Here is a 15,429-nt window from a genome sequence, read left to right as displayed (position 1 = left end):
AAAGGGAATATTAGGGAGGGCTTCTTCACGCAGAGAGTGGTGGGAGTGTATGAGCTGCCAGATAAAGTGGTAAATGCATGGCCACTTTTAACATTTAAGAAAAGCTTGGACGGGTTCATGGATGAAAGAGGTGTGGAGGGATATGTTCCAAGTGCAGGTCAGTGGGACTAGGCAAAAAAAAGGGTTCGGCACAGACAAGGGCCAAAAGGCCTGTTTCTGGGCTGTAATTTTCTATGGTTCTATGGTCACAGTAATTGTATAATGAGCCTCATAAATCACATGTGAATGTCATATAGAGAGTTGGCAAAATGTTAAAAGTCTGAGTTCTATGCAAAGATTGACAAAAGTTTAACATTTTCCCTTTGAACATTGATACTTGTGAAGTGATCTATTGAGGAATGTAAGATATGAAATGGTATTGGTGAGGTAAATCAAGAAAATTACCACAAATGAAATTAAGAGTAGGATTTGGAATTGGTTAATGGGGTGATGTCAGAGGGTTCCTTCATACAGATTGGTCAGAACATGTAATCACAGAACAGCACATCGCCGAAAGGGGTCATTCAGCCCATCAGGTCTCTTTTGTGAAACAATCCAAAGGGTCTCAGTGTAATTATTCTCCTTCAAATCTTTGTCTATTTTCCCTTTGACTTTGCCTCCACCACCCTTAGCAAGCTGTGGATCTCAAATCCTAACCTGTTACATTGACATTTTCCCTTGTGTCAACTCTGGCTTTTTCATCATAAATTTGAGCCTATTCATAATCAGGGCTTCAGCCATTGCAAACTATTATCTTTATTTAATTTATGAAAGCTTCATAATTTGAAACACCTCCTTTCAAATTTCCTCTTGATCGTCTCTGCTGTAAAGGAGAGCAACATTTATTTTAAACCATCTCCAAAGCCTTCACATCCTTTCTAAAGTGTACTTCTTAGCATTGGATGTACAGCTGGCAGTGATAAGAGTCTGGATAACTCCGATTTAATGTGATGTCTGGAAAAAGATCAAGTTACTCTTGAGATTATCTGAGTGTTCTAACATTCCAGGTTGAATATTTGAGTAGATATTGGTAGGAATATTTTATAGGCTTGCAGACAGTAGCTACACTGTAGGACAGAGTATGCAGGAAGAAATAATGGCAGCTTGTAGGAAAAGTACTGCAATAATCATCAATTGGATGAATTAGATTAGCAGGTAGTCTGAAACATCAGTTCATAATACATTCAGGACAGTTTCTTGAATCAACACGTTCTAGGGCCAGCCAGACCTGATGATGTGCAGAATTAATTAATGCCCTCAGTAAAGGAGCTTCTAGGTAGCAGTGATCATAACACAATTTGAATTTTTAAAATTCAGTTGGAGGGTAAGAAGGGTGACTCTGAGACTAGTGTTTTAGACTTAAATAAAGGCAGTTACAAGGGCATGAGGACACAGCTGACTAAAGTGAACTGGGAAATTAGGTTAAAGGATAGGACAGTAGATATACAGTGGTAGACATTTAATGGGATTTTTCATAACTTTGCAAAGCTCTATTCCAGTGAGAAAAGAAGATTTTTCAATGAGAAGGATGTATTATCTGTGGCCAATTACTTTGTGTCTACTTTACTGTAGAAGTCTGGAATAATGTCATAGAAATATTTGTAAATGAGGTGAAATGAAGGGAGGAACTTAATCACCAGGGAAAGGGTACTGAGAAAAGTATTAAAAGTAAAGGCTGGCATGTCCCCAAGCCCTGGTGACCTGCATCCTCGGATCTTTCAAAAAAATGTGGCTGCTGAGATGATGGATGTAATTTTCCAACAATGTCAGAGATTCTGGAAAGGTCCCATCAGATTGGAAAATAGCAAAACTAACTAACTCTGTTCAAGAAAGGAGAGAGACAGAAAGCAGGAAACTATAGTCCAGTTAGCCTAACGTCTGTCATAAGGAAAATGCTATTATTAAGCAGTTTATGGCAGAGCACCTAGAAAATCTTAATGTAATGGGCAGGTTCAACATGGTTTTGAGAAAGAGAGTTCATGGTTTGACATGTTAGCAAGGAATAGAAAATTGGTTAGCCATCAGGAAGTGAGAAATGGGTCAAGGGAGTCAAAGGTTTTAGGACGTGGATGTGGAAGTAGAGTCAAGGCCACAAGCAAATCTAACAAAAAGGCAGAGCAGGTTTGAGGTTCCAAATGGTCTGTTCCAAACTTATATGTAAAATTTAAAGTTTTCTTTGACAACAAAGATGGCTATCCCATCCAGGGAAAGCCTTTTTTGTTGGGACATGTTTCCTTGTTCCTTCCCCAGTTAGGGTGAGCAGAGAGTATCCTCTGTTCCAACTGTTGTGTGCAATGTTGCTTCTGTAAAGATTCTTGATTAGCTATTCCCAGATTCACAACCATGTCCTAGTTACCAATTCATCACTGCCAGAGAACTTTGCATATTGCATCCGGGCAGGAGTCATAAGAACATAAGAAATAGGAGCAGGAGTAGGCCATCTAGCCCTTCGAGCCTGCCCCGCCATTCAATAAGATCATGGCTGATCTGTCGTGGCTCAGTTCCACATTCCCGCCCTCTCCCCATAACCCTTAATCCCCTCTCTTATCAAAAACCCATCAACCCGCGTCTTAAAAATATTTAGCAAGGCAGCCTCTACCACCTCAACGGGCAGAGAATTCCAGAGATTCACCACCCTTTGAGTGAAGAAGTTCCTCCTCAACTCTGTTCTAAACTGCCCCCCCTTTATCTTGAGGCTGTACCCCCTAGTCCTACTGTCCTTTCTGAGCGGGAAGAGTCTCTCCACCTCTATCCTACCCATCCCATTCATCATCTTATACGTCTCAATGAGATCTCCCCTCATTCTTCTAAACTCTAACGAGTACAAGCCTAGTTTATTCAGCCTCTCCTCATAGCTCAACCCCCTCAACTCCGGTATCAGCCTAGTAAACCTCCTCTGCACTCCCTCCAAGGCCAAAATATCCTTGCGTAAGTACGGCAACCAAAACTGCACACAGTACTCCAGCTGCGGCCTCACCAATGCCCTATACAGCTGCAGCAAGACCTCCCTACTTTTATATTCAATCCCCCTTGCTATGAAGGCCAGCATCCCATTAGCCTTCCTGACCACCTGCTGCACCTGCAGGCTGGGTTTTTGCGACTCATGCACAAGGACCCTGAGGTCCCTCTGCACCGTCGCCTGCTGCAGTTTTTCGCCACGTAAGTAATAGTCCTTCCTACCATTATTCCTACCAAAGTGGACCACCTCGCACTTGCCAACATTAAATTCCATTTGCCAGTTCCTGGCCCATTCGCCCAGCCTATCTAGATCCTTCTGCAGACTCTCCACTCCCTCCGCGCAATTTGCCGTTCCCCCAATCTTGGTGTTCATCAGCAAATTTCGACACCATACACTCGGTTCCCTTCTCCAGATCGTCTATATAAATGGTAAATAGCTGAGGCCCCAGCACCGACCCCTGGGGCACTCCACTAGTCACCAACCGCCAATCCGAATAGCACCCATTAACCCCCACTCTCTGCCTCCTATTTGACAACCAATCCTCTATCCACGCTAACACCCTACCCCCAACTCCATGCCCCCTTACCTTCTGCAATAACCTCTTATGAGGTACCTTGTCAAACGCCTTCTGAAAATCAAGAAAGACCACATCCACCGGCTCTCCTCTATCCACCGCCCTAGACACATCCTCATAGAACTCCAATAAATTTGTCAGACACGACTTCCCCTTAACAAAACCGTGCTGCGTCTGCTCTATCAAGCAATTCCCCTCAAGATGCCTCGCTATTTCCTCCTTGATGACGGACTCTAACATTTTACCTACAACAGACGTTAAACTAACCGGCCTATAATTCCCTGCCTTTTGCCTGCCACCCTTCTTAAACAACGGCGTAACATTAGCCACTTTCCAATCTTCCGGCACTTCCCCGGAATCCAGCGAGGTTTGGAAAATAACCACCAAGGCATCCACTATCACCTCTGCCATTTCTTTCAGAACCCTTGGATGCATTCCATCCGGTCCTGGGGACTTGTCCACAATCAGCCCCTCCAGTCTGTCGAGCACCATCTCTCTAGTAACAGTAATGTCATTGAGACCCTCCAGTCCTACCACCTTTCCATCTCTAACACCCGGCAAATTATTCACGTCTTCCTCCGTGAAGACCGAAACAAAAAAGTTATTCAAGACCTCAGCCATTTCCCCATCCCCTACCACTAAGTCCCCCCTCTCATCCTGTAAGGGCCCAACGTTCACCCTAACCAGCCTCTTCCTTTTTATATATTTATAAAAACTCTTGCTATCCTTTTTTATATTAAGCACTAGCCCAGCTTCATAGATTCTCCTACCCTTCTTTATCAACTTCTTTGTCTATCTTTATTGACATTTAAACCTCTCCCAATCCTCTTCTCGCCCACTACTCTTAGCTACTCTAAACGCCTCCGCTTTTAATTTAACAGTTCCCTTCACCTCCTTTGTTATCCACGGCTTATTACCTCTCCTCCTACGGTCCTTTTTAACCATCGGAATAAATTTCTGCTGAGCACCAAGAAAGATCTCCTTAAAGATCCTCCACTGCTCCTCAGCAGACCTACCTTCCAACGCGCTCCCCCAGTCCCTTACCATGGGGAACCTTATCAAACGCTTTACTGAAATCCATATACACCACATCAACTGTTTTACCCTCATCTACCTCTTTGGTCACCTTCTCAAAGAACTCAACAAGGTTTGTGAGGCATGACCTACCCTTCACAAAACCGTATTGACTATCCCTAATCAAATTGTTTCTTTCTGGATGATTATAAATACTATCCCTTATAATCCTTTCCAAAACTTTGCCCACAACACAAGTAAGGCTCACCAGCCTATAATTTCTAGGATGGTCTCTACTCCCCTCCTTGAACAAGGGGACAACATTTGCTATCCTCCAGTCTTCCGGCACTATACCTGTAGACAATGATGACATAAAGATCAAAGCCAAAGGCTCTGCAATCTCCTCCCTGGCCTCCCAGAGAATCCTAAGATAAATCCCATCCAGCCCAGGGGACTTGCCTATTTTCAGACTTTCTAGAATTGCTAACACTTCCTCCTTATGAACCTCAATCCCATCTAGTCCAAAAGCCTATATCTCAGTATTCTCCTCGACTACATTGACTTTTTCCTATGTGAATACTGACGAAAAATATTCATTTAGTACCTCTCCTATCTCCAGACTCCACGCACAACTTCCCACTGCTGTCCTTGACTGGCCGTAATCTTGCCCTAATCATTCTTTTATTCCTGACATACCTATAGAAAGCCTTAGGGTTTTCCTTGATCCTACCTGCCAAAGACTTCATGTCCTCTTCTGGTTCTTCTTAACTCTCTCTTTAGGTCCTTCCTGGCTAACTTGTAACTCTCAAGTGCCCTAACTGAGCCTTCACGTCTCATCTTTACATAAGTCTTCTCCTTCCTCTTCACAAGAGATTCAACTTCCTTAGTAAACCACAGTTCCCTCGCTCGACCACTTCCTCCCTGCCTGACAGGTACATATTTATCAAGGACTTGCAGTAGCTGCTCCTTGAACAAGCTCCACATTTCAATTGTGCCCATCCCCTGCAGTTTCCTTCTCCAACCTCTTAAATCTTAAATCTCGCCTAATCGCCTCATAATTTCCTTTCCCCCAGCTATAACATTTGCCCTTCGGTATATACCTATCCCCTTCCATCACTAAGGCCAACGTAACCAAATTGTGGTCACCATCACCAAAGTGCTCACCTACCTCCAAGTCTAACACCTGGTCTGGTTCATTACCCAGTACCAAATCCAATGTGGCCTCACCTCTTGTTGGCCTATCTACATACTGTGTCAGGAAACCTTTCTGCACACATTGGACAAAAACTGACCCCTCTAAAGTACTCAAACTACAGCTTTTCCAGTCAATATTTGTAAAGTTGAAGTCCTTTTTTTTCCTTTTTTCTCTTTTTAATAGGGTAGTTGTTCTGGGGGACTTCAGAGAGCATGAGGAGATCTGTCAAAGTAATGCATTCCTGGGTGAAATGAGTAATTAACTTGCTTTTACAACCTTGAGCTAAATGTTTTTCAGGAACATTGATGCCTATAGAATAAAACTGAAATTTTAAACATTCTACTGAAACATACGACCCAACAAATATATATCTGTACCAACTGCCTACTATAATCACAGCACAGAACTTTTTTTGAATCCACCAGGGTTATCGAAACGCCAAGGTCAAATGGATAAAATCCATTTCACTCACGGGAAGATGACCAGAACTGTACATTGTATTCCAGGTGTGGCCGTATCAATGTCTTGTACAATTTCAACAAGATATCCTAACACCAATATTCAGTGTTCTGACCAATGAAACCAAGCATGGTGAATGCCTTCTTCACCACCCTGTCCACCTGTGACCCCACTTGCAAGGAGCTATGAACATGTACCCCTAGATCTCTTTGTTCTGTAACTCTCACCACCACCATACCATTAACTGAATAGGTCCTGCCCAATTTGATCTACCAAAATACTTCACATTTAATACAATTAAACTCCATTGTTCCACTGGCCCAGCTGCAACCCTAGATAACCTTCCTCAGTGCCCACTGTGCCATTAATCTTGGTGTCATCTGCAAACTTACTAACCATGCCTCCTAAATTCTCGTCCAAGTCATTAATGTAAATAACAAATAACAGTGGACCCAGCACTGATCTCTGAGGTACACTGCTGGTCACAGGCCTCCAGTTTAAACAACCACCCCCTGTCTTCTGTCATTAAGCCAATTTTGTACTCAATTGGATATCTCACCCTAGATTCCAAGGTTTAATCTTATGTGACAATCTACATACGGTACCTTACCAAAGGCCTTGCTAAAGTCCATGTAGACAATGCTGACTGCATTGCCTTCTTGGTTACCCCTTCAAAAAAACACAATCAAATTCATGAGATGTGATTTTCCACTCTCAAATCCATGCTGACTGTCGCTAATCAGTTCTTGCCTAAGTGCCAACAGATCCTGCCTCTCAGAATACCTTTTAACAACTTACCCACTACGTACGTTAGGCTCACCGGTCTGTAGTTCCTAGGCTATTCCCTGCAGCCCTCTTTAAACAGATACGACATTTGCCAAACTCCAACCTTCAGGCACCTCACCCATGGCTATCGATAATTCAAATATCTCTGCTGGGGACCCACAATTTCCTCCCTAGCCTCCCACAACATCCTGGGATACACTTCATCAGGTCCCAGGGATTTACCTACCTTGATGCGCTTTAAGACTTCCAGCACCAACTCCTTTGTAAAATTCACTCCTCAAGATGTCACTATTTATTTCCCCAAGTTACTTAACATATATGCCTTTCTCAACGGTAAATACTGATGAGAAATATTAATTTAGGGTCTCACCCATTTTTTGTGAATCTGCACATAAATGACCTTGATCCCTAAAAGGCCTTACTCTCTCTCTCTAGTCACTCTTTTGCCCTTTATGTATTTGTAGAAGCTCTTTGGATTTTCCTTTGCCTTGTCTGCCAAAACAATCTCATGTCCCCTTTTTGCCTTCCTGATTTCTCTCTCAACTCTATTCCAACAACCCCTATACTCAAGAGATCCATTTGATTTCTGCTGCTTATGCATGTCATATGCTTCCTCCTTTTTAACCAAGGCCTCAATATCCTGAGTCATCCAGGGTTCCCTACTCCTGCCAGCCTTGCTCTTAAGTCTGAGGAATGTGCTTACCCTGAACCTTGGTTAACACACTTTTGAAAGCTCCCACTTACCAGACATCCCTTTTGCCTGCCAACAGACTCCCCAGTCAACTTTTGAAAGTTCCTGTCCAATACCATCAAAATTGGTTTTGCCCCAGTTTCAAATTTTAACTTTTGGGCCAGACCTATTATTCTCCATAGCTATCTTAAATCTGGCAAACAGGTGCAGCGACAATAATCTCTCCCTCAATGTCAACAAAACGAAGGAGATTGTCATCAATTTCAGAAAGTGTAGTGGAGAACGTGCCCCTGTCTCCATCAGTCAGGACCAATTAGAAATGGTCATGAGCTTGCAAGTTTTTAGGTGTCTTTCATGGTTACCCCTTCAAAAAACTCAATCAAATTCCTGAGACGTGATTTCCAGATCACCAACAACCTGTCCTGGTTCCTCTTGCCAACATTATAGTTAAGAAAGCCCATCAACGTCTCTACTTTCTCAGAAGACTAAGGAAATTTGGCATGTCAGCTACGACTCTCACCATCTTTTACAGATACACCATAGAAAGCATTCTTTCTGGTTGTATCACAGCTTGGTATGGCTACTGCTCTGCCCAAGACTGCAAGGAACTGCAAAAGATCATGAATGTAGCCCAATCCATCTCACAAACCAGCCTCCCGCCCACTGACTCTGTCTACACTTCCCACTGCCTCGGCAAAGCAACCCCAGGCACCCTGGACATTCTGTCTTCCACCACCTTCCGTCGGGAAAAGATACAAAAGTCTGAGATCACATACCAACTGACTCAGGAACAGCTTCTTCCCTGCTGCCGTCAGCCTCTTGAATAGACTCACTTCACATTAAGTTGATCTTTCTCTACACTTTAGCGATGACTGTAGCACTACATTCTGCACTCTCTCCATCTCTATGAATGGTCTGTTTGTCTGTATAGTGTAAGATGTCTTAATACACGTGGCAATAATAAATCAAATCTGAAACTAATTGCATTATGGTCACTCGTCCCAAAAAGTGATCCCTCACTAACCCTACTGTCACCTGCCCTTCATTCTTCCCAAGAAGAAATCCTCAGAAGAGTTGCAAGGCAAACAATAAATGTTCATTTTTGTATTTCAGGGAGAAGTTCAAACTTAAAGAGCGTGAGGAGATCTGGCAAAAGATCGAGGATCTGGCTCAACATAATCCTCAGGTATCAAAGCATCATTAACCACTCCTCAATTTCTTCCCTCCACTCCCCACAAATCACTCGTTTTACCCCCCCGCCCCACCTCCACACCTCGCTCTCTTCACCCTGCCCCCATTGCTTGCTTTCTCTGTTCCTCCTCCCCCCAATTCCCCTCTCGACCTCCCCCCCCCCAATTCCTCTCTCTCTATCTCACCCCCCCATTCCTCTCTCTACCTCCCCCCCCAATTCCTCTCTCTCTATCTCACCCCCCCATTCCTCTCTCTACCTCCCCCCCCAATCCCTCTCTCTCTATCTCACCCCCCCATTCCTCTCTCTACCTCCCCCCCCAATTCCTCTCTCTCTATCTCACCCCCCATTCCTCTCTCTACCTCCCCCCCCAATCCCTCTCTCTCTATCTCACCCCCCCATTCCTCTCTCTACCTCCCCCCCATTCCTCTCTCTCTATCTCACCCCCCCATTCCTCTCTCTACCTCCCCCCCATTCCTCTCTCTCTATCTCACCCCCCCATTCCTCTCTCTACCTCCCCCCCATTCCTCTCTCTACCTCCCCCCCATTCCTCTCTCTACCTCCCCCCCATTCCTCTCTCTCTCTCACCCCCCCATTCCTCTCTCTACCTCACCACCCCCCCCATTCCTCTCTACCTCACCACCCCCCCCATTCCTCTCTCTACCTCACCACCCCCCCATTCCTCTCTCTCTACCTCACCCCCCCAATTCCCCTCTCTCTTGCTTCCCCCCCATTCCTCTCTCTACCTTGCCCCCCCCATTCCTCTCTCTACCTTGCCCCCCCCATTCCTCTCTCTACCTTGCCCCCCCCATTCCTCTCTCTACCTTGCCCCCCCCATTCCTCTCTCTACCTTGCCCCCCCCATTCCTCTCTCTACCTTGCCCCCCCCATTCCTCTCTCTACCTTGCCCCCCCCCATTCCTCTCTCTACCTTGCCCCCCATTCCTCTCTCTACCTCCCCCCCATTCTCTCCCCCACTCCTCTCTCTTCCCCCTCACTCCCCCACTCCTCTCTCTCGCCCCCCCCCCCATTCCTCTCTCTATCCCGTCCCCCCCGCTCCCCTCTCTCTCTTCACCCCCCCTGCTCCCCTCTCTCTCTTCACCCCCCCGCTCCCCTCTCTCTCTTCACCCCCCCCCGCTCCCCTCTCTCTCTTCACCCCCCCCCGCTCCCCTGTCTCTCTTCACCCCCCCCGCTCCCCTGTCTCTCTTCACCCCCCCGCTCCCCTCTCTCTCTTCACCCCCCCCCCCGCTCCCCTCTCTCTCTTCACCCCCCCCCGCTCCCCTGTCTCTCTTCACCCCCCCCGCTCCCCTGTCTCTCTTCACCCCCCCCCCCGCTCCCCTGTCTCTCTTCACCCCCCCCCGCTCCCCTGTCTCTCTTCACCCCCCCCGCTCCCCTGTCTCTCTTCACCCCCCCCCCGCTCCCCTGTCTCTCTTCACCCCCCCGCTCCCCTGTCTCTCTTCACCCCCCCCGCTCCCCTGTCTCTCTTCACCCCCCCCGCTCCCCTGTCTCTCTTCACCCCCCCCCCCGCTCCCCTGTCTCTCTTCACCCCCCCCGCTCCCCTGTCTCTCTTCACCCCCCCCGCTCCCCTGTCTCTCTTCACCCCCCCCGCTCCCCTGTCTCTCTTCACCCCCCCCCCCCGCTCCCCTGTCTCTCTTCACCCCCCCCCCCCCCGCTCCCCTGTCTCTCTTCACCCCCCCCCCCCCCCCGCTCCCCTGTCTCTCTTCACCACCCCCCCCCCGCTCCCCTGTCTCTCTTCACCACCCCCCCCCCCGCTCCCCTGTCTCTCTTCACCCCCCCCCCCCCCCGCTCCCCTCGCGCTCTCTTCACCCCCCCCGCTCCCCTGTCTCTCTTCACCCCCCCCCCCCCCCCCCCCCCGCTCCCCTGTCTCTCTTCACCCCCCCCCCCCCCCCCCCCCGCTCCCCTCGCGCTCTCTTCACCCCCCCCGCTCCCCTGTCTCTCTTCACACCCCCCCCCCCCCCCCCCCCCCCCCCCCCGCTCCCCTGTCTCTCTTCACCCCTCCCCGCTCCCCTCGCGCTCTCTTCACCCCCCTCCCCGCTCCCCTCGCGCTCTCTTCACCCCCCTCCCCGCTCCCCTCGCGCTCTCTTCACCCCCCTCCCCGCTCCCCTCGCGCTCTCTTCACCCCCCTCCCCGCTCCCCTCGCGCTCTCTTCACCCCCCTCCCCGCTCCCCTCGCGCTCTCTTCACCCCCCTCCCCGCTCCCCTCGCGCTCTCTTCACCCCCCTCCCCGCTCCCCTCGCGCTCTCTTCACCCCCCTCCCCGCTCCCCTCGCGCTCTCTTCACCCCCCTCCCCGCTCCCCTCGCGCTCTCTTCACCCCCCTCCCCGCTCCCTTCGCGCTCTCTTCACCCCCCTCCCCGCTCCCCTCGCGCTCTCTTCACCCCCCTCCCCGCTCCCCTCGCGCTCTCTTCAGCCCCCTCCCCGCTCCCCTCGCGCTCTCTTCAGCCCCCTCCCCGCTCCCCTCGCGCTCTCTTCAGCCCCCTCCCCGCTCCCCTCGCGCTCTCTTCAGCCCCCTCCCCGCTCCCCTCGCGCTCTCTTCAGCCCCCTCCCCGCTCCCCTCGCGCTCTCTTCAGCCCCCTCCCCGCTCCCCTCGCGCTCTCTTCAGCCCCCTCCCCGCTCCCCTCGCGCTCTCTTCAGCCCCTCCCCGCTCCCCTCGCGCTCTCTTCAGCCCCCTCCCCGCTCCCCTCGCGCTCTCTTCAGCCCCCTCCCCGCTCCCCTCGCGCTCTCTTCAGCCCCCTCCCCGCTCCCCTCGCGCTCTCTTCAGCCCCCTCCCCGCTCCCCTCGCGCTCTCTTCAGCCCCCTCCCCGCTCCCCTCGCGCTCTCTTCAGCCCCCTCCCCGCTCCCCTCGCGCTCTCTTCAGCCCCCTCCCCGCTCCCCTCGCGCTCTCTTCAGCCCCCTCCCCGCTCCCCTCGCGCTCTCTTCAGCCCCCTCCCCGCTCCCCTCGCGCTCTCTCTTCCCCCCCCCCTCCCCGCTCCCCTCGCGCTCTCTCTTCCCCTCCCCGCTCCCCGCTCCCCTCGCGCTCTCTCTTCCCCTCCCCGCTCCCCTCTCCCCTCGCGCTCTCTCTTCCCCTCCCCGCTCCCCCCTCTCTCTCTCTCTCTTCCCCCCACTCCCCTCTCTCTCTTCCCCCCACTCCCCTCTCTCTCTTCCCCCCACCCCACTCTCTCTCTCTCTCTCTCTCTCTCTCTTCCCCCCCCCCCCCCCCACTCCTCTCGCGCTCTCTCTTCCCCGCTGCTCCCCCCTCTCTCTCTTCACCCCCGCTCCCCCCTCTCTCTCTCTCTTCACCCCCGCTCCCCCCTCTCTCTCTCTCTCTTCACCCCCCGCTCCCCCCTCTCTCTCTCTCTCTTCACCCCCGCTCCCCCCCCTCTCTCTCTCTCTTCACCCCCGCTCCCCCCTCTCTCTCTCTCTCTTCACCCCCGCTCCCCCCTCTCTCTCTCTCTCTTCACCCCCGCTCCCCCCTCTCTCTCTCTCTCTTCACCCCCGCTCCCCCCTCTCTCTCTCTCTCTTCACCCCCCCGCTCCCCCTCTCTCTCTCTCTCTTCACCCCCGCTCCCCCTCTCTCTCTCTCTCTTCACCCCCGCTCCCCCCTCTCTCTCTCTCTCTCTCTCTTCACCCCTGCTCCCCCCTCTCTCTCTCTCTCTCTCTCTTCACCCCCGCTCCCCCCTCTCTCTCTCTCTCTCTTCACCCCCGCTCCCCCCTCTCTCTCTCTTCACCCCCGCTCCCCCCTCTCTCTCTCTCTTCACCCCGCTCCCCCCTCTCTCTCTCTCTTCACCCCCGCTCCCCCCTCTCTCTCTCTCTTCACCCCCGCTCCCCCCTCTCTCTCTCTCTTCACCCCCGCTCCCCCTCTCTCTCTCTCTTCACCCCCGCTCCCCCCTCTCTCTCTCTCTTCACCCCCGCTCCCCCCTCTCTCTCTCTCTCTCTTCACCCCCGCTCCCCCTCTCTCTCTCTCTCTCTTCACCCCCGCTCCCCCCTCTCTCTCTCTCTCTCTTCACCCCCGCTCCCCTCTCTCTCTCTCTCTCTCTCTCTTCACCCCCGCTCCCCCCTCTCTCTCTCTCTTCACCCCCGCTCCCCCCTCTCTCTCTCTCTTCACCCCCGCTCCCCCCTCTCTCTCTCTCTCCACCCCCGCTCCCCCTCTCTCTCTCTCTTCACCCCCGCTCCCCCCTCTCTCTCTCTTCCCCCCGCTCCCCCCTCTCTCTCTCTTCCCCCCCGCTCCTCCCTCCCTCTCTCTTCCCCTCCCGCTCCTCCCTCCCTCTCTCTTCCCCCCCACTCCTCCCTCTCCCTCTCTCTTCCCCCCCCACTCCTCCCTCTCCCTCTCTCTCCCCCCCCCCACTCCTCCCTCTCCCTCTCTCTCCCCCCCCCCCACTCCTCCCTCTCTCTCTCTTCCCCCCCCCCCGTCTCTCCCCCTCCCGCTCCCCTCTCTCTCCCCCCGCTCCCCCCTCTCTCTCTTCACTCCCCCCGCTCCCCCCTCTCTCTCTCTTCACTCCCCCGCTCCCCCCTCTCTCTCTCTTCACTCCCCCGCTCCCCCCTCTCTCTCTCTTCACTCCCCCGCTCCCCCCTCTCTCTCTCTTCACTCCCCCGCTCCCCCCTCTCTCTCTCTCTTCACTCCCCCGCTCCCCCCCCCCTCTTCACTCCCCCGCTCCCCCCCCTCTCTTCCCCCCACTCCTCTCTCTCTCTCTCTCTCTCTCTCTCTCTCTCTCTCTCTCTCTCTCTCCCCCTCTCTCTCTCTTCCCCCCACTCCTCCCCCTCTCTCTCTCTCTTTCCCCCACTCCTCCCCCCACTCCTCCCTCTCTCTCGCTCTCTCTCTCTCTCTCTCTCTCTCTCTCTCTCTCTCTCTCTCTCTCTTCCCCCCCCACTCCTCCCTCCCTCTCTCTCTCTTCCCCCCCACTCCTCCCTCCCTCTCTCTCTCGTCCCCCCCCACTCCTCCCTCCCTCTCTCTCTCCCCCCCCCCGTCTCTCCCCCTCTCTGTCCCCTCCCGCTCCACTCTCTCCCCCCCCCCCAACCTCACTCTCCCCCCCGGCTCCCCTCTCTCTCTTCCCCCCCCCCCCCACTCCTATCTCTGTCTCTGTCTCTCTCTCTCTCTCTCTCTCTCTTCCCCCCCCAGTCCTCTCTCTCTCTCTGTCTCTCTCTCTCTCTCTTCCCCCACTCCTCCCTCCCCCTCTCTCTCTCTCCCCCCCCCACTCCCCCGCTCTCTCTTCCCCCCCGACACTCTCTCTCTCTCTCTCACTCTCTCCCCCGCCGCTCCCCTCTCTCTCTCTTCACCCCCACTCCTCTCTCTCCGCCTCTCCCCCTCGCTCCTCCCCCCTCGCTCCTCCCCCTCGCTCCTCCCCCTCGCTCCTCCCCCTCGCTCCTCCCCCTCGCTCCTCCCCCTCGCTCCTCCCCCTCGCTCCTCCCCCTCGCTCCTCCCCCTCGCTCCTCCCCCTCGCTCCTCCCCCTCGCTCCTCCCCCTCGCTCCTCCCCCTCGCTCCTCCCCCTCGCTCCTCCCCCTCGCTCCTCCCCCTCGCTCCTCCCCCTCGCTCCTCCCCCTCGCTCCTCCCCCTCGCTCCTCCCCCTCGCTCCTCCCCCTCGCTCCTCCCCCTCGCTCCTCCCCCTCGCTCCTCCCCCTCGCTCCTCCCCCTCGCTCCTCCCCCTCGCTCCTCCCCCTCGCTCCTCCCCCTCGCTCCTCCCCTCGCTCCTCCCCCTCGCTCCTCCCCCTCGCTCCTCCCCCTCGCTCCTCCCCCTCGCTCCTCCCCCTCGCTCCTCCCCCTCGCTCCTCCCCCTCGCTCCTCCCCCTCGCTCCTCCCCCTCGCTCCTCCCCCTCGCTCCTCCCCCTCGCTCCTCCCCCTCGCTCCTCCCCCTCGCTCCTCCCCCTCGCTCCTCCCCCTCGCTCCTCCCCCTCGCTCCTCCCCCTCGCTCCTCCCCCTCGCTCCTCCCCCTCGCTCCTCCCCCTCGCTCCTCCCCCTCGCTCCTCCCCCTCGCTCCTCCCCCTCGCTCCTCCCCCTCGCTCCTCCCCCTCGCTCCTCCCCCTCGCTCCTCCCCCTCCTCCCTCTCCCCCTCGCTCCTCCCCCTCGCTCCTCCCCCTCGCTCCTCCCCCTCGCTCCTCCCCCTCGCTCCTCCCCCTCGCTCCTCCCCCTCGCTCCTCCCCCTCGCTCCTCCCCTCGCTCCTCCCCCTCGCTCCTCCCCCTCGCTCCTCCCCCTCGCTCCTCCCCCTCGCTCCTCCCCCTCGCTCCTCCCCCTCGCTCCTCCCCCTCGCTCCTCCCCCTCGCTCCTCCCCTCGCTCCTCCCCCTCGCTCCTCCCCCTCGCTCCTCCCCCTCGCTCCTCCCCCTCGCTCCTCCCCCTCGCTCCTCCCCCTCGCTCCTCCCCCTCGCTCCTCCCCCTCGCTCCTCCCCCTCGCTCCTCCCCCTCGCTCCTCCCCCTCGCTCCTCCCCCTCGCTCCTCCCCCCTCGCTCCTCCCCCTCGCTCCTCCCCCTCGCTCCTCCCCCTCGCTCCTCCCCCTCGCTCCTCCCCCTCGCTCCTCCCCCTCGCTCCCTCCCCCTC

General features: G+C 54.3%; 1 protein-coding gene across 4 annotated transcripts in view; it reads left to right on the top strand.

The window, feature by feature from the left end:
* Positions 1-15,429, top strand: part of ppp2r5d (protein phosphatase 2, regulatory subunit B', delta) — a 210,524-nt gene that overhangs the window by 181,297 nt on the left and 13,798 nt on the right. For all 4 annotated transcript variants that reach the window (XM_080193089.1, XM_080193088.1, XM_080193087.1 and 1 more), the window contains one exon: positions 8,831-8,903. In XM_080193089.1, the coding sequence (XP_080049215.1) occupies positions 8,831-8,903 (73 nt within the window). The remainder of the gene's footprint in view (positions 1-8,830; positions 8,904-15,429) is intronic.

This window comes from Carcharhinus amblyrhynchos, chromosome 7 (genome assembly GCF_965287045.1).
Source record: "Carcharhinus amblyrhynchos chromosome 7, sCarAmb.v2.hapA, whole genome shotgun sequence".
NCBI lineage: Eukaryota > Metazoa > Chordata > Chondrichthyes > Carcharhiniformes > Carcharhinidae > Carcharhinus > Carcharhinus amblyrhynchos.
This window is presented reverse-complemented; position numbering and strand designations above follow the sequence as displayed.